Here is a 19,289-nt window from a genome sequence, read left to right as displayed (position 1 = left end):
GGCAAATCACTTAACCCCCTGTACCCTCAGTTTATCATCTGTAAAGTGTCTGAAGCTCAGAAGATATCCATTTTGAACAACTCAATAGATGTGTAACTAGAGGTCAAGAAAGAGATTAGGCCGAGATAAATCAATATAAAAATCATCTACATATACATAATAATTGCATTCATGAGAAATATTTATTTATTCACATTACTGCAATAGTCTTGTTGTAAAAGTAAACATAACCCCCCCCCCCACAAAGAAAGTGAAACCTCAAGAAGACTAAAGTGAGAGGGAAAAAGGCGTGCTTCAGTCTGTATTCAGACACCCTCAGCTCTGTCTTTGGGATGGATTGCATTCTTTAACATAAGTCCACCAGAGAAATTGTTTCAATATTTTTTTTCCCCACAGTTGCTATTGCTAGCTGTATTTCCTTCCATCCTGTTCCTCCCATCCCCTTTTATTCTATTATCTCTCTCCTTTCTCCCTGTCCCTCCTCAAAAGTGTATTGTATCTGACTGCCCTCTCCCACAATCTTCCCTCTCTTTTATTACCTACACCCCCCTTCCTCACCCTGTCCCCTTTCTCCCATTCCTTTTATTTTCCTCTGGGGTAAGATGTTTATACCCTACTGAGTGTGTATGTTATTTCCTCTCTGAGCCACTTCCAATGAGAATTAAGACTCACTCATTTCTTCTCAACTTACCCCTCTTCCACTCCATTGTAAAAGCTTTCTTGTCTCTTTTATGTGAAATAACTTATCCTAGTCTACTTCTCCTTTCCCTTTCTCCCAGTACATTTCTTTCTCGATCATTAACTCCATCTTTATAATATATCTTCATATTCAGCTCCCTCCTATGCCTTGTTTATATATGCTGCTTCTAACCACCCTAATAAATGAAAAGGTTCATGTGAGTTATCAGTATCATTTTCCCATGCAGGAATACATGCGGTTCAGCATCATTAAATCCCTCATAATTTACCCTTCCCATCCACCATCTCCATGCTTCACCTGAATCCTGTACTTGGAGATCAACTTTTTATTCAGTTCTGGTCATTTCAACAGAAAAGTTTGAAAGTCTCCTGTTGCATTGAATATCCATCTTTTCCCCCAAAAGAAGATGTTCAGTTTTGCTGGGTAGTTGATTCTCGGTTGTAAACCAAATATCATATTCCAAGCCCTATGAGTCCTTAATGTAGATATTGCTGAATCCTGTGTAATCGTGACAGTAGCGTCATGATATCTGTTTCTTTCTGGCTGTTTGTAATATTTTCTTCCTGACTTGGAAGTTCTGGAGTTTGGTTATAATATTCCTGGGAGTTTTTATTTTGATATTTCTTTTAGGAAGTATTTGGTGAATTCTCTCAATTTCTATTTTACCTTCTGCTTCTGCTTCTAGAATCTCAGGGCAATTTTCCTGGAGAATTTCTTGAAAAACGAAGTCCCTGCTCTTTTCCTGGTCATGACTTTCAGGTAGCCCAGTAATTTTTAAAATTATCTCTCGGGGTGGCTAGGTGGCACAGTGGATAAAGCACCAGCCCTGGAGTCAGGAGTACCTGGGTTCAAATCTGGTCTCAGACACTTAATAATTACCTAGCTTTGTGGCCTTGGGCAAGCCACTTAACCCCATTTGCCTTGCAAAAACCTAAAAAAATAAAATAAAATAAAATTATCTCTCTTGGATCTGTTTTCAGGTCAGTTGTTTTTCCAATAAGGTATTTCACATTTTCTTTTAGCTTTTCTTTCTTTTGGTTTTGTTTTATTGCTTCTTTGTTTCTCACAAAATCATCTGTTTCCCTTAGCTCCATTCTACATTTAAAGGAATGTTTTGCTTTGGAGAGTTTTTGTATTTCCTTTTCCATCAGGCCAGTTCTGCTTTTTGAAACTTCTTCTCCTCATCAACCTTTTAAACTGCTTTTTCCATTTGACCTAAACTGGTTTTTAAGGTGTTATTTTCTTCAGTATTTTTGTTTCTCCTTCACCAAACTGCTGACTTGGTTTTCCTGATTTTCCTACATCACTCTCATTTTTCTTCCCGATTTTTCCTCTACCTCCCTTCCTTGGTTTTCAAAATCTTTTTTGAGCTTTTCCATAGCCTGAGTCCAATTCAAATTTTTCTTGGAAGCTTTGGATATGGGAGACTTATTATCTTTTGAGTGTGTATTTTGATCCTCCATGGGATCAAAGTAATTGTCTGTGGTCAGGTTTATTTTCTTCCGTTGTTTACAAGGTAGGGTTCTGCTTCCGGAGTAGATGGTACACTTTTCCAAACTTTTGAGGGTTTTTGCAGCTGTTTTCAGGGACACCTCCCAGGGACTTCAGTTCCTTCATGTTCTGACTGCTCTCCTGAACTTTGGATAACCACAAGCTACACTCCCCTTTTCCCTGAAACTGTGAGCAGTGTCCCTGCTTCGCCATGGCAGTAAAGCTCCCCTTTCTGAGATTGAAATCTGAGTATGGGTAAAGCAATAGAGTCTTGCCTCAGTGGGTTAAATGCTCTGGAAGCAGCTGCTGAGTTGCTCCCCTCCAGGTGGCTCTCCAGACCTGCTTTTGGCTCCCAGCACTGAGACTGTACTGAGACCTGCTCTGGACTGGGCTCTGCACTCTGGTGTGACAGAATTTTCACTTGACCTTCCAAGTTGTCCTTGGCAATCCCTGGGCTGAGAGGTCTAGAAACCACCCCACTGCCACTGACCTAGGTGCCCCCAGGGACCCAGGAGTCCCGCAGGCTTTTCCTGACTGGCTGAAGCTAGTTCACTTTGGCTCCACCTGTACTGTTCTGCGCTCCTTTCCAACCCTAATGTAACTGATCTTTCCTATGGATCTCCCAAGTTATCTCAGGCTGGAAAATTATTTTATTCAATCTTTCTGTTTGTTCCACCACTCTAGAATTTGTTTATAATCATTATTTAAAGGCATTTTGAGTGGTCTGGGGGAGAGCTGCTGGGATTTCCTACCTTCTCTCTGTCATCTTCACTCCCCCCCCATGAGAAATTAAATTCATCAATCAAAATAAGATAGAGGTAAAAAAGAAGAGGGACAAAGACAGAGTTGGGGAATACACACAGTTAGTGGGCATGACCCTTTATGATGCTATAGCAGGAGGAGATGGAGTGGTAGGCAGACATGTAGAAAGACAAAAGGAGAGAGTGGTGTCTAGGTAAAAACCTAGAGATAAGTATCAAGGGAAAGAGTGCAGTTGACAGTATCAGGTCTCTAAGAAGTCAGGAAGAATGAGCATTGAGAAAAGACCATTATTTTGTTGTTGTTTAGTTGGGTTTTTTTAATTCTTCATGACCGTATGGACCTTAGCATGCTGGTTCTTATTTCTTCAAGTTCAAGTTAATGTTAATTTTTCCCATGATACTATTTATCCATCTTATCCTCTGCCATCCTTTTTTGCTTTTGCCTTCAATCTTTCCCAACATCAGGGTCTTTTCCAATATGTTTTGTCTTCTCTTTACTTGACCAAAGTAGTGAAGCTTCAACCTCACTGTTTGACCTTCCAGTGGATAGGCTGAATTAATTTTTTTAAGTATTGACTGATTTGACCTCTTTGCTGTCCAGGGGACTTAGAAGTCTTTTTAATTTGAAAATATTAATTCTGTGATGCTCAGTTTTCCTGAGTCTAACTCTCTTAGCCTTCCATTGTTTCTGTAGACCTTTTTTTGGCAAAGTAGATATCTCTGCTTTTTAATATGCTGTTCTGATTAGTTTTCCTTTTAAGGAGCAAGTATCTTTAATTTCATGACTGCAGTTGCTATTTGCTATAGTCATTGAGCCCAAGAACCTAAAATCTGACACTGTATTTTTCCTCCTTCTATTATCCAAAACATGATAGGACAAGCTGCCAAGATCTTTTTTTGTTGTTAAACTTCAAAACAGGGGCAGCTAGGTGGCACAGTGAATAGAGCACTGGCCCTAGAGTCAGGAGGGCCTCAGTCCAAATTTGGCCTCAGACACTTAATAATTACCTAGCTGTGTAGCCTTAGGCAAGTCACTTGACCCCATTGCCTTGCAAAAACCTTAATAAAAAGCAAAAACAAAAAAACTTCAAGGCAGCCTTTATACTCTTCTCTTTTCCTTATTAAGAGACTTCTTAATTCCTCTTCACTTTCTGCCATCAGGTAGTATCATCTGAGAAGTATAGTCTGAGGTTGTTGATATTTTTCCTGGCAACCTTAATTTCAGTTTTTGATTTATCTAACCTGGCATTTCTCAGGATGTATTCTGCTTAATAAGTTCCATGAACAAAGTGATAGGTATATAACATTGTCAGACAACTTTATCAATCTTAAAACAATTAGTTGTTTCACATTTGGTTCTAACTGTTGCTTCTTGATCTGTATACAGATTCCAAAGGAGACAAGTAAGATGATGTGTCTAAGGACTTGCCATATTTTGTTGTGATCCACACAATCATAGACTTCAGTGTAGTCAATGAAGCAGAAGCAAGCGCTTTTCTAGAACTCCCTTGCTTTCTTTATAATCCAACAAATATTGGCAATTTGGTCTCTAATTCCTCTGCCTCTTTGAAAACCATCCTGCTCTATTGGTAATTTTTGGTTCACATAGTACTGAATCCTGGCTTGTAGAATCTTCAGCATAACCTCACTGGCATTGAAATGAGTGTGTTGTTCAGTGATTTGAATTATTTCTTGGCAATGAATAGATTAGTATTAACTTTAGAGAAAGTTTAAGTTAATGATGAGTTTAGAATACTGCAGAGAGTTAAGAAAATGAGAGGAAAGGAAGTAGAGATACTGCAGGTGGTCTTCTCAAGGCGTTTAGATATGAATGGGAGGAAAAGCAGCAATAGCATGAGGATTTTTTTGAGGATGGGGTGACATGAATATGTGTGTCAGTAGTAGAGAAGGAGATTTTGAAGTAGTCAGGGAGATATTGAAGATCAATGAGAGAGAGGACAATTATTGGACCATTGTGTATATAGACGCCTTTGCTTTGGCAAAGAGAAGGTCTGTTTCCTGAAGGAGATAGTGGCAGACTATAGATGAATAATATAAGATAAGGAAAAAGGGAGAAGAGGGAACTTTTAGCAAATGACCGCTTTTTTTCAGTGAAATATGAGTAAAAGTTCTCAGCCAAGAATGTGGTGGAGGAGGAATCATGGGAGACTGGAGGCATGGGAAGGGGGATAAAGGGGGAATGAAAAGGTATGGAAAAACAGTTATTCTAGGTGTATTAGTGAATCTGTTAGGGAAGTATAAAAGTATTTTCTTGTCATAATAAGATTATGTAACATAAATTTGTAGTGGACCCAATATGGTTTTGTGATTTTTTTTCCCCAGCTTTTTGTAGCATATGAGGAAGTAATTAGAAGGCCAACTGGTTCAATCCTCTTATTTTTCAGATGAGGAAATTAAGGTTCAAAGAGGTTAAGTGATTTTTTTCTAGAGTCACAGAGCTAGTTAATGTCTAAGTCAAGAGCTGAATTTAGATCTTCAGGACTCCAAATGTGGTTCCCCATGTTTTATTGATGGTATCAAACTCCTACTGGTCACATGTTGATTTAGAAAACCACAAATTAACATTATCCATATTTTTTCTATTTTTATTTTGTAATTTTGTTCATTTCCTCCATTATATCTTAATCTGGTTCTATCTGTACTTAGAGTTTTGTGATTTGATTCACAGACTTCAAGTTTGACACCTCTGTACTATATTGAGGTTTGAAGTAAAATTTTTGCAAAGCATTTGACAAGGTCTTTTCTGCTATTATTATAAATTTGATAATCTGTGGATGGGATAATAGTACAATTAAATGACTTTAGAACTTGGTTGAATAGCTGGACCCAAAATAGTCACCAATGGATCAAGATCAGTTTGTAAGAAAATCTTTAGTACAGTACTTCAAAGATCGGTTCTTTGAACATTAAATTTATAGCAAAAGTTAGGATTCAAACAAAACTTAGGCTATAACAATTGGTTGAATCAAAAAAGATGAATTTTGATAAAGAAAAATATCTAGTTCACATGAATTCATTTAATTTTACAAGCACAAGATAGGGGAATTATGTTTTGGGGTTTTTTGTTTTGTTTTTGCAAAGCAATGGGATTAAAGTGACATGCCCAAGGTCACACAGCTAGGCAATTATTAAGTGTCTAAGGCCAGATTTGACCTCAGGTGCTCTCAACTTCAGGGCTGGTACTCTATCCACTACACTACCTAGCTACCCTCAAGATAGGAAAATTATGGAGTGATGACAAAATCTATAAAAATTATAAGAAGTCTTCATGGACTGCAAACTCAATTTGAATCATCACTGTGCCATAGTAGCCATTAAAAAAAAAAAAAAACAAACTTCTGTCATCTGCTACAGCCTTTCTTAATGATTTAACATCCCAAACAAGGCCAAAAAGTCCCATTATATTCTGCCCTGGTCAGACCATATCTAATGTTCTGTGGTCAGTTCTGTGTACCAGATGAAGTACCTTGGCAAATGTTTTTCTAAAATTATATTTACTCTATTCCTCTCTTCTATTGGTCTAGTACCCTGTCAAATAGGAAAAGAGGTTTGTCTGAATTTACCTATAATAACCTGATTCTAGATCTAGAATCAAAGTCAAGCTCACTAGTCTATGGTTTACAGACTCCATTCTCTTCCACTGTTTTACACTTGGGACAATTGTCCTTATTTGTTTTAGTGGTACTTCTGCAGTTCTTCATGATCTTTCAAAAATTACAGGCCAACTTTTCTTTTAGTACCCTGGAATGCATCTTAGGTAGGTAACGTGAACTCATCAAGAACAGCCAGGTGCACTCTTCCATGTCCTTATTTAAGAATGTGTGAAAAGAATGAGTTCCAAAGGTAAGCTTTTATGATTTGATATAAATGAGATTATTAATTAATTATAAAATATTGTATAAAAATTCACTATAAAGTTTTTTTTAAACCAAACAAGGATTTTAGTTACCTTAGTAAGAGAGAGGATAAAATGGAACAGAAAATGTGATCAGATCACTTGCTACAGAATCTATCCTTAAAGAGTTACCAGGAGCACTGAGAGCTGATGTGCTTTGCCAGGATTCACAGTGCTAGTGTGTGTCAGAGGGAGGGTCTGAATCTGAATCTGAGACCCACCCCCAGCACAGTATAGCTTGCTGCTTAAGCCTATGCTATACTCATAACTGGGAGGGATATTGTACAGTGAAGATATAGAAAATGTGACTATTGTAATTTATTGAAGAAAAGGGAATTTAGATGACAACAATAAACACAAGAAAATTTTGCTATTTTAAGCACTGATAAATTATGATTAGTAACATAAATATGTGATAGACTTTTAAAGGTGATGTTCTATAAAAATATAAAGCAATATTTTTTACTGAATGACAAGCCATTTAGATTTATCTGATGTTGTAAAAAATATTAGTCTCTTCTATTTTCTTTTCAGGTGTATCCTTCTGTAATGGAAGATGATTGAAAACAAGGGGCCTCGTGTGGCTGACTATTTTGTTGTAGCAGGGTTGACTGATATTTCAAAGCCTCTTGAAGAAGAAATTCACTTCAACGATGCATGTCATAAAATAGCCAAACCAAAAGAACCTATCACAGATGTGACAGTTATTATTAAATCTCTTGGTGAAGAAGTACCAAAAGGTTTTACATGTATAGATGTTACTCCAACTGGATTGTCAGCAGATCTCAATAATGGAAGCCTTGTTGGACCCCAGATCTACCTTTGTTATAGAAGAGGAAGAGATAAACCTCCACTCACTGATCTGGGGTATGTTTTTTTTTTTTAAGTGTTGTAGGCAGCCTTAAAAATGCAAGTTGTAGAATTTAAGTATTTTATTCTTTGATAAATAAACTGATGAAAAGCTTTGTTTCATATCCCATTTGTTCATTAATTAGCATTTTCTCCTTATTCATTCATTGCTTTTTTCACTTTTAGGTACCCACTGATGTCATTCATTATCAATCCTGGGTTAGAGGGAAAGCATTTGATTAGCTAATGAAACCTAAAGTGTTAATGACTTAAATTGTCTTCTATTTCTGAATTTTGAAAAGAGTTCACATGTCAGTTTAGCATGGTCTTGGTTTAATAATAGAATTTGAGATATCATTGGGGAAAATTTATTGGTGTGAGGAAGTTTATTTGAGTAGGAAGGGGAAATAGGTAGTAGGTATGCTTCAGTGATAACTTTGCTTTGAATAAGTGGTAAACATGAAAGTACTCTGAGATCATTTTGTATTAAATGGGAGGTGAAGGGGAGCATGATTATTAGCTATCATTAAGTATTATAACGACTAGTTTGTGAGTAAGTAATTAGTCTTATTTTACTTGACCTCTGGGCATAGTGAGGGCATAGTGGTTAGAATTGTAATGGAATCTGCTGGATCTTCTTGGGAGGTTAGGAATTCTCATCACAGATTTATTAGTGGAGACTTTTTTGTGTACTGAGAACTGGACCTGGATATATAGGCTGCACTAGAGAATCTTTATAGGTTATCTTCCAACTCTGAGATTCTCTTTTGTTCTTGACTACTTTTGTTCAGTCTCTTGAACTCAAAGAATTTCCTCCTAATACAAATAAAAATTTCTTTGGTTATTCAAGTTGAATGTGAATATTTTTCCTGCATATTTACATATTTAACATTTTCTGAAGAAATGAGAATAAATTAAAGGCACCCTTAAGGTCATTCTTGCTGTATGACTCTAGTTTTATACTCTTTATGACAAAACAAATAAATTAAGCAATTATTTTTCTTTTTTACTATGTACTTTATGATTTGATTATATCTTTTAAAATAGTTTCAAAATAACAGTTATTGCTCCTTTGGTTTTATGTAATGTTAACATTTAGTATTTATGTCTTCATTTAGCAAATATGTCTATATTGAAATGAGTCAATTATTCATATATTTGTGGTTTTGAAGAACTAAGGACAAGTGACCCTAGTATCTTATGAGACCTTGCTTCCATCATGTCCCCTCAAAAGAATTCAATTTGTGTGACAATTCCCCCTATTATTTATCTTTAGAGGAGAAGACTACCCTCTCTTCCTTTAGGAATTAGTTACTTCCTTGCCACTATGGAGAATTAATTTGAGTTATATAATGAAAAGATAGTGAAATTAGAGGAAATAAATTAATCAGTTGACAAATACACACAAAGCACTTTGTTTGGGGTCTCTGAGAGAGTAGATGCAAATAAATATAAAATACAATTCATGCCTTTAAACAGTTAAAAATCTAATAGGAGGGCAACTAAGTGGCACAGTGGATAGAGCACTGGCCCTGGAGTCAGGAGTACCTGAGTTCAAATCCAGCCTCAGACACTTAATAATTACCTAGCTGTGTGGCCTTGGGCAAGTCACTTAAACACATTGCCCTGCAAAAAAAAATCCAGTTGGAGTAAACAAGATATGAGTACAGGAAAGGTTATGTGCCAACATAAGAATTAAATAACATTATAAGACAGTAGCTCAGATGTCTCCAGACATGATTTTTCAGCAATTCAGTATTATATCTCATAGAGGCGTGTGTGTGTGTGTGTGTGTGTGTGTGTGTGTGTGTGTGTGTGTGTAAAGAGCCTTAGGTTAGGGAACTTCATCCATCTGAATCTCAGTTTCCCTATATATAAAATGAAATTGTGCGAGGTGATCCTTGCCCTCATGTAACAGGACAGGGCTAAAATTACACAGAAAGATTTTGGATGCTCAGGTCCAAGATGAAACTCTTTCCCATCCCTTTAACTTCTCATTTTCAGGGTGCCAAAGGATAAGTGACATTTCCAAAAGATTTAAACAGTTTGCTTCCATATTTATATTATATAGCCCAGAACTTTCTTTTTTATCACTTAGCAGTATGTTATTTTTTCCTAATTACATATAAAGATAATTTTCAACATTCATTTTTGCAAGATTTGAGTTCCAAATTTTTCTTCTTCCTTCCCTCTACCCAGAACTTTTTCTTATGTTGTGTCAGTTGAAGAGAGGAAGAAGAGATTCATTCACTTTAACTAATATTCTTATGTTAACTAGTACTAGTTAGTTGAGCCATCAGTATCAGACTAGGTAGGGGTAGTGAGAGGGCCAATTAAAAATGCCTCTAGCTCTCCTAATGTTTATCAACAGTTTACCCAATGTGAGACAGTGATGAAAAGAGGAAGGAATTAGTTTCTTTCCTTATATTAAATCTCATATTTTGTGTTCTATTACCATATTTATGCCTCTCAGAACAAAATTCCTGCATATTTCCTATATCTAACGCCCTTATCAAACCTAAAATTTCATGGTTCTAGTTTGACCACTACCTTTTAGTAATAATATTAGTTAGAGTCTAGTGTATAAGATAATTTTGAAAACTCTGTATCACAATGTTGTGAATAAGAACTTTATTTGTTAGAGGAGAGAGAACTTAAAACCATGTTAATGAAAATTTACTTTATGTTGAAAATACATTAAAAGGCAGACTAGTTATTATATTTTAAACTTTTCTGTAGTAGTGAAAAATATCTGCAATTATTAGCAATCTAGAAATTTTTATGTATGTTTAAATATCAGATTTACAAAAATTTTATTTCATACTTCACAAATTCCTTTATCTTCGTTTTTTGCATAGTTTACCTTCTTAGACTTGGAAAGATGATTTCAGAATAAGGCATTCCTAAGCCTTTTCTTCTTTTCTATGTACCATAATTTTTAAGTCTTCAGCTATTTGTTGTAGCTTTGAGAAGGCATCTGCAGTCAGTTGTTACCAGATTCTCTTCTAATGACCCTGGAAATGGTGACTGCCTTTCCCATTCTAGTTCTATTTGCTCATTTCAAAGCCTTTTGAAGATGTGAGAAAAAGAAAAAAACACCATAAAGCAAAGCCACTCAAACTTAGATGGAAACAAGTGAATGAGCAGATGGACATATTTATAAAATCTAGGCAAGGTGAAATAGGGTTGTAGAATTGGAACTTGTCAGTGATGTAGTTATTTCTTCTGAAGAAAGCCACTTTTTAGCTTTAACAAAGAAAAATGATATATTTATTTGGTAATTTAATGGCTGTGTCGTCTTATGTGAATATTCTTTCCAATGGTAGAGTCACAATATAGCTATGCTTTCTTACACTATACAATTTTTACCCATCTTTTCCTATAAATCTTCTACAATGTACTCACCCATTTCATTAATTCCATAAATATAGGGTTAAAACCAAATGCTTTGATTCCTAATCATTACTTAAAATATATTGACTTATAATTCCTTTCTTTTCATTTTCATTTTATAGGTGAGGAAGCATCCTTATTGCTACAATTTTCTTTAAAATTAAATAATAAAATATTGTTAATTTTGCTGGTTTCATACAGTGAAGGATCAAGGTGTTCTTTTTACTTATGGAAGTTGCTTCTGTTTAATTTTTAGGGTCTTATATGACTGGAAAGAAAGAATAAAACAAGGCTGTGAAATTATTCAGACTACTCCACATGGTCGACCTGCAACTATTAGTGGCAGTACCTCATCACAAAGAATTTATGTCACTTACAGGAGGGCTTCTGAGAGCATGACACAAAATATGCTAGCTGTCACAGATATATGTATTATTATACCCAGTAAAGGAGAAAGTCCACCACATACATTCTGCAAAGTTGACAAGAATCTCAATAATAGTATGGTAAGTATCTCTTTATGTAACTCACAAATGTTGACCATTAGATAACAATCATTTTGGTCATAATAATTCATTGAAGATTGTCCACTAAGATATGAAGTGGTTGGATAATAACATGAATCTTTTGAAACCCTGAAAACAAATGTCTTTCCGTTTTGCTGCTTCAATCAGCCATTACTTTCACATGACCATTTACATGCTATCTTTGTTAAATATTTCTTGAATATTTTATTTTACAGAAATAATTGAATTGTGGTCTAAGAAGGAGCTGTTCTAAAATAAGTTCAAAATTTCTTTCTACAACTAAACTAAATATTTAAATTATCTGACATACTGACATACAAATTAACATTAGGTCAAAGTCTAAAACAATATTGAATATTTAAAAAAAAGTCACCTTTGTTCTTTAAAAAAAGGTGGTAGCAGTAAAATTAAGTTGTTTATTGTGAGAGGGGAAAAGAGAGGGAAGTGTTAGTATCAGCCACAATCAGATGATTATCTTCTCTGTATCTAATAAGATAAGTGGCAGGAAGAAGGATTGTCAGAGAAGACAAAGAAAACAATGATAAAAAGCAATGATAAAAGTACGTAGAGCCCCAAACAAATTTTATAATCTTCAAAGCAAATTTTATGGGCCTAAACATGTTTTTAAAACTAAGCAAAATGACTGGAATAGTAGCCTTGAAACTATCACATATTTTGTCATTTAAGTGAAAGGTGTTTTAAGAGTTCAAAACTCTTTGTAAATATATTTGGGGAAAATAATAAAGAATAATAAAACAATTAAAATAATACCAAATGTCAATAACAAAATATTATGATCAAGAAGATATCAACAATTACTGACCCATATGCCTACTTTTGCATCTTTATAAAATGTTTGTAAAACTGTTACCTCCAGTATTAATTATTTTAAGGAAAAATAACTCAAAATGATTAGCCATCCAATATATGGGCTAAAAAATTACAAATTTCAGAATTGTCCTCCTAAAGGGAAGTAACTATTTACTCAAATGATTTTTAAAAATCAATTGCCATTAGTACACTCCTTTCCTAGAACACCCCATTCTATTTTGCTGTATGCATATTGTCCTGATTTGAATTTGACTAATCTTGAAATCTTAATAAGCAGGGAGATCATGGTAGTTAGTGTGTTTTGAAGATGTCTGAACATGGGCAGCCAGGTAGCTCAGTGGGTTGAGCACCAGCCCTGGAGTCAAGAGGACCTGAGTTCAAACCCAACTTTAGACACTTAATACTTAACTGTGTATGACCCTGGGCAAGTCACTTTAACCCCTGCCTTGCCAAAAAAAAATAAAAACAAAAAAGGAGAATGACCAGTTGCAATTCCCAGAGTTTTAAAAATGCATGTAGTAGGACTGGTAATTTAAACTCCACCAACAAAAATTGTCTAGCATAACCAACAGATTGTGAATGATGTTTATTCAGAATGTGTAACTTCATGCAAAATGTATATTTTTTCATTGTAAGTTATATCTACTCTGTGACTGCTTTGACTCAGATTAAAAAGAATTGGTTTCTTTAGAAATTTTTGTAGACTACATCTCTTACTGCTTTCCCTAGTCAGTATTCAACAGTTTATCAGAAATATTCTAGATTCATTTAGCACATTGAAATAAATACTCATCCTATGAAATGAGCATATGTACTTTTTGTTTTCTCAAAGCTAATGTCAAAGCTACTGTTGGCAGAGAGGATTCACATTGCAAAAAAAAAAGTGGAAGTTATCAATTCATTTTGTTTGAATTTCAGTCTGTTGAGTCTTTCCCCCTATAGCTGAGTGGGTTATTCCCAGGAAAGTCCTATTCTATGGTACCTTGTCCATTGTTAAAGAATCATTTATTTATTTACTTATTATATCAACTCTTTATTGTTATTTTGATCTTTTATTGCCCTTTCCCAGAACTCCTTTTTTTCCATTTTGAGAGGAAGGTGATAAAGAATATTGTAAAGAATTCCCAACATATCCATCTTTTCACTCTGTTTCCCTACAATTTGAGAGTAGATGACATAAATTTTTAGTGATCTCAGTCAGGGCTGTGAGCCTCTTCATTGCCTTATAGACAGGACTCTGCATCCACAAAGACTGCTGGCAGCCAGCTCACAAGCTGTATAACAGGTCCTAAAATCTGGACAAGCGTAGAGCAGACTTCATGATGATGATGATGATGATGATGATGATGATGATGTGTGTGTGTGTGTGTCTGTCTGTCTGTCTGTCTGTCTGTCTGTCTGTCTTATTTGAGAAGCCACTTAACTCTTTTTCTCATTTTTATCAAGTTTGACAGTCATTTCTTTTTTTAATTTTTTTTGGGGGTTTTGCAAGGCAAATGGGGTTAAGTGGCTTGCCCAAGGCCACACAGCTAGGTAATTATTAAATGTCTGAGACTGGATTTGAACCCAGGTACTCCTGACTCCAAGGCTGGTGCTTTATCCACTGTGCCACCTAGCCGCCCCATTCTTTCTTTTTTCTTACATTTTTGGAGGATTATTATTATTACCTTACTCTAAATAAAACAAGATAAAAAAATTCTTGGAATAAGTAGTGTAGCTAAACAAAAATAATCTACACAATAGTCTCTTCACAAATGTATAACTCCTTGTGCACCATGGGCCTTTATGTACTATAATTTGTTTAGTCATTCCTTAATTAATTGTGACTCCCTTAGTTGACAGTTCTTTGCTGCAACAAAAATGTGTTGGTTATATATATTTTCTTCAAATATATCCTTTTTTTAAAAAAAAATTTCTTTGAGGTATAAGCTTAGTTAGCAGTATTGCTAAATTGGTGGGATGCACAGTTCAGTAGCTTTTGGGTTATAATTCTGTTTTCGGAAATTGAGGAAGAACTTATTTTAACTGCAGATAATGAGATAACGAAAATGACCCCAAAACAGCAAGAGATTGTATGTGTGTGTATGTGTGAACATACATGTGTGTACATGTGTTCTCCTTTGTCTGGTTCAGATAAGAGTAATTTTAGTTCCTCTAAGGACCCTCCCTCCAAACATTGTCATATGTTTGCATGCTAGTTCCACCAGCTTCTTTATCTTTTCAACACTAGTGTCTTCCTTCTACCCTACTTTTTCTTTTCCATCTTAAAACCAAGTAGAAGAGAACTTAATCCACCTCCAGGGAGATTTGTCTTATTTAACCCCCAGCAATGCCCTTTGAAGACTTGAAAGTTCTGAAAGAACACTCATTTTTCCTCACTATGTTCCAGTTATTGTGCTAAGTACCAGGGATATGAAGAAAGGTAAAAACATGGACTCACTTTCAAGGAATTCACTTTCTAATAAGAAAGACAACATGCAAATAGCTGCATATATAACATATATTCAAGGTAGATGGAAAGTGATTTTTAGAGTGAGGAATCTAAAAAAGAAAAGTAACTATAATAAAAAACAAGAACAGTTAGCATTGCATAGCATTTTAGGTTTTGTAAAGTGCTTTACAAATTTTGTCTCATTTTGTCCCCACCATTATCTTCAGAGGTTGATGCTGTTATTATCCTCATGTTACTTGAACTATAATCGGTGGTGGGTTTCAAATTATTTAACAACCACTCACATAAAATAAGATTTTGGTTCTGCTGAACCCATGTGAACTGACTGAATCCCACCACTGACTGTAAGAAATTGAGGTAGGATCACACCACTACTAAAGTCTCACCACCCACATTGGGATAGCAAGAGTGAAGGATTCTTATAGATGACATCCAAGCTGAATCTTGAAGAAGGCCAAAGAAAATATGAGTTGGAAATAAGGAGGATAAGCATTTCAGACATGAGAAACAGCTCTGTTAAGAAGGCACTGAGGAAGGAGATGGAGTGTTGAATTGAAGAACAGCAGGGAAACCAGTACAACTTAATACATTGTGAGGGAATAGAGTAAAGTATAAGATTTTTTTTTCCCCCAAGAAATGTAGGAAAGGGTCTGATTGTGAAGTTTGTTTTTTAGGTTTTTTCAAGGCAAATGGCGTTAAGTGGCTTGCCCAAGGCCACACAGCTAGGTAATTATTAAGTGTCTGAGGTCAGATTTGAACTCAGGTCCTCCTGACTCCAGGATTGGTGCTCTATCCATTCACTGAGCCACCTAGCTGCCCCTGTGAAGGGGGTTTATATTTGATGAATTTTATATTTGATTATATTAAATTTGAAGAATTTTATATTTGATTCTTGACATAATAGGGGGCCAATGGAGTTTATTGAGTAGGAGGGTGATGCAAGTTGATCTATGCTTTCAGAAAGTCATTTTGGACACTCTGTGAACAAGTAGGAAGAGACTTGAGATGAGGAGACCAGTTAGGAGTCTAGTAATAGTCTAGGCAAGATATGTACAAAAATGTTTATAGTATCTCTTTTTGTAGTAGCAAAGGATTAGAAATTGAGGGCATGTCTAATCATTAGGGGAATTGTAGCATATGTTTGTAATGGAATACTATTGTAAATAAAAATGATAAGGAACAATTTCAGAAAACATGGGAAATCTTTGAATTGATGTGAAGTGAGCAGAACCAGAATGTTATACACATTAACAGCAATATCTTGATGATGATTAATTGTGAAAAACCTAGTTATAATGATCAACACAATGATCCATGACAATTGAAACATTTTTACTTTATTTTTTTATAACATTACTAATAGTGGAAATATGTTTTGTATGACTTTTCATGTATAATAGATATCAAATTGCTTGCCTTCTAAGAAGGGTGTTGAGGCAAGAGGGAGAGAGAAAGTTTTAAATTTTAAATTTTTTAAAATCTTAAAAAATTAAAATTAAAAAACAACAATTCTTCCTCTCACTCCTCCAGAGCCCCTAAAAATAATCTAGGCAAGAAATGATTTTTTTGGTGGTTAGGTAAGTTGTAAAATGTGACATATAGGAGAAATACTGCAAAAATATAAATAACAAGATTTGACAACAGATTAGACAACTTGGGTGAGTTAAGGTGTATATCCAAGGATGACTTTGACTTAGGGGTAAGGTACTTTCAGTCACAGAATAGAGAAGAATTTGAGGGAAATAGAAGTTTTATTTTGGACTCATTAAGCTTAAAGATACTTAGAAGATACCTAGTCAGAGATGTCCAAAAGTCAGGTAGTGATATATGACTAACCTAAGAGAGAAATTACAGCTGGATATTTAGAATTTGTATGCATTTCATAGAAGTAATGTGGAACCTAAGGAGGTCACCAATTGAATGTAACAAATAAGAGAAGAAAGACCAGGACAGAACTTTAGATGATACCCACAGTTAGAGAGCAATGACTTGTATGAAAATTCAGTAAAAGAGACTGAGAAATAATCATGCAAGGAGAAGAACCAGGAGAGAGCAGTCTCACAAAAATATATGTAGAAGAAGATGATCTGGATTTGGCAATTACAAGTTCATTGGTAACTTTGGAGAGAGTGGTTTGAGTTGAATGAGGAGATTGAGCTGCAAAACATTTAGAAGAGAGTGAGAGGAGAGGAATGGGAGGCACCGAGTGTAGAGGACTTTTCCAAGGAGGTCAGATGCCTATGGGGATGCCTGAATCAAGTGAAATTTTTTCTCCTTTCACTCTGTCCCTTTTCTAAAATATGCTGCAGGGTAGCTGAGTGGTGCAGCAGATGGATCACCGACACTGGGGCCAAGAGACCCTGAGCTCACATGCCACCCCTGAGACCCAGCAACCACCTGGCCCCATGGTCCCAAACAGGCTACCCAATCCCAGCCCTTTGAAAGAAGTAAAAAAGAAAATGTGTTATATCTGACTATTCTCTCCTATAATCTACCCTACCCCTCATCATCCAAATCCTCCCCTTCCCCCTTTCCCCCTTCTCTCCTTTTTACTCTAGATGTCTATAGCTCTATTGAGTGTATTCTATTTCCTCTCTGAGCCATTTTTGATGAGTGTGAAGGTTCCCTCATTCCCCTCACCTTCCCCCCTTCCATATTATTTCAATAGCTCATTGCAAAAAAAAAATCTTTGATACAAAATATCTTAGTCTATTCCACCTCTCCTTTCTCTTACTCCCAGTACATTTCCCTTTTAGCCATTGACTCCATTTTTACAATATTTTATATCTCCAAATTTAGCTCTCTCCTGTGCTTCAACTATAAAAGCTCCCTCTACCTGCTCTATTAACTGAGAAGGTTCATATGAGTATTATCAGTGTCATTTTTCTATGCAGGAATATATGCAGTTCATCATCATTAAGTCCCTCATATTTTACCCTTCTCCTCCACTCTCTATGCTTCACCGGAGTCCTGTACTAGAAGGTCAAACTTTCTGTTCAGCTCTGTTCGTTTGAACAGGAACATTTGAAAGTCTCCTGTTTAATTGAAAGTCCATCTTTTCCCCTGGAAGAGGATGCTCAGTTTTGCTGAGTAGTTGATTCTCAGTTGTAAACCAAGCTCTTTGGCTTTCCAGAATATTATATTCCAAAGTCCTGTGAGCCCTTAATGTAGTTGCTGCTAAGTCCTGTGTGATCCTGACTGCAGCTCCACAATATTTGAATTGTGTCCTTCTGGCTGCTTGTAGTATTTTCTCCTTGACTTGGGAAATTCTGGAACTTGGCTATAATATTCCTAGGGGTTGTTTTTTTTTTCGGATCTATTTACGGGGGAGATCAGAGGATTCTCTCAATTTCTATTTTGCCCTCTGCTTCTAGGATATCAGGACAATTTTGCTGTAGGAATTCTTTAAAAATGAGTTCAAGGCTCTTTTTCTGATCATGACTTTCAGGTATCCCAATAATTTTTAAATTATATTTTCTGAATCTGTTTTCCAGCTAAGTTGTTTTTTTCAGTGAGATGTTTGACATTTTCTTCTAATTTTTTATTCTTTTGGTGATGAAATATTACATCTTGGCTTCTTGTAAAGTCATCAGGTTCCTCTTCTCCCTTCTTCATTTCATATTATCCCGACATCTTACCCCACTATTTCCTACTTTATCCATTTCACACAAAGAGATGATGCTCCTTGTCATGGTAAAACTTTCAAAATGCATGCTTGATCCCAACCCCTCCCATCTTCCTCAGTATATTACTCTTACTCTTACTATCATCTCTACTTTTTTTTTTTAGCTTTTTGCAAGGCAAATGGGGTTAAGTAGCTTGCCCAAGGCCACACAGCTAGGTAATTATTAAGTATCTGAGACCGGATTTGAACCCAGGTACTCCTGACTCCAAGGCTGGTGCTTTATCCACTGCTCCACCTAGCTGCCCCCTCATCTCTACTTTCTATCTTTAATTTCACCCTACTATTTTCTTTCCTGTTGTCTACCCATAAGTTCATAACTCTTTTATCCTTTTTTTTTTTTTTTTAGATTTTTCAAGGCAGTGGGGTTTAGTGGCTTGCCCAAGGCCACACGGCTAGGTAATTATTAAATGTCTAAGGCCAGATTTGAACTCAGGTACTCTTGACTCCAGGGTCGGTGCTCTATCCACTGTGCCGCTTAGCCACACCATTTTCATTTTTTTCAATGAAATATGAAACAATATTCTCAGCTTTGAGAGGATGAGATGGAGAGGATACCATAGGAGACTTGAGGAGGGATGTAAAGGTTTAGAATAGCTGTTCCGGTAACTTTGAGGTCTAGAAGGATTTCATTATACAGAGAGACCCTGATTGGACTGTATAGTAACTTTAATGAACTCAATCAAA

The 19,289-nt window shown here is 35.7% G+C and overlaps 1 protein-coding gene across 10 annotated transcripts in view; it reads left to right on the top strand.

Moving 5' to 3' along the window:
* The window catches only part of DENND4A (DENN domain containing 4A), a 152,786-nt gene that overhangs the window by 60,485 nt on the left and 73,012 nt on the right, over positions 1-19,289 (top strand). For 9 of the 10 annotated variants that reach the window (XM_074234435.1, XM_074234431.1, XM_074234426.1 and 6 more), the window contains 2 exons: positions 7,403-7,735; positions 11,367-11,616. In XM_074234435.1, coding sequence (XP_074090536.1) covers positions 7,425-7,735; positions 11,367-11,616 — 561 coding nt within the window. In that variant the 5' untranslated portion in view covers positions 7,403-7,424. Of the gene's footprint in view, positions 1-6,710; positions 6,817-7,402; positions 7,736-11,366; positions 11,617-19,289 lie in introns of all 10 variants that reach the window. The other variant, XM_074234430.1, reaches the window with a different exon arrangement.

The sequence above is a fragment of the Macrotis lagotis genome, chromosome 4, assembly GCF_037893015.1.
Source record: "Macrotis lagotis isolate mMagLag1 chromosome 4, bilby.v1.9.chrom.fasta, whole genome shotgun sequence".
NCBI lineage: Eukaryota > Metazoa > Chordata > Mammalia > Peramelemorphia > Peramelidae > Macrotis > Macrotis lagotis.
Note: the sequence above shows the minus strand (reverse complement) of the source record. Positions and strands in the feature narration are given on the sequence as shown.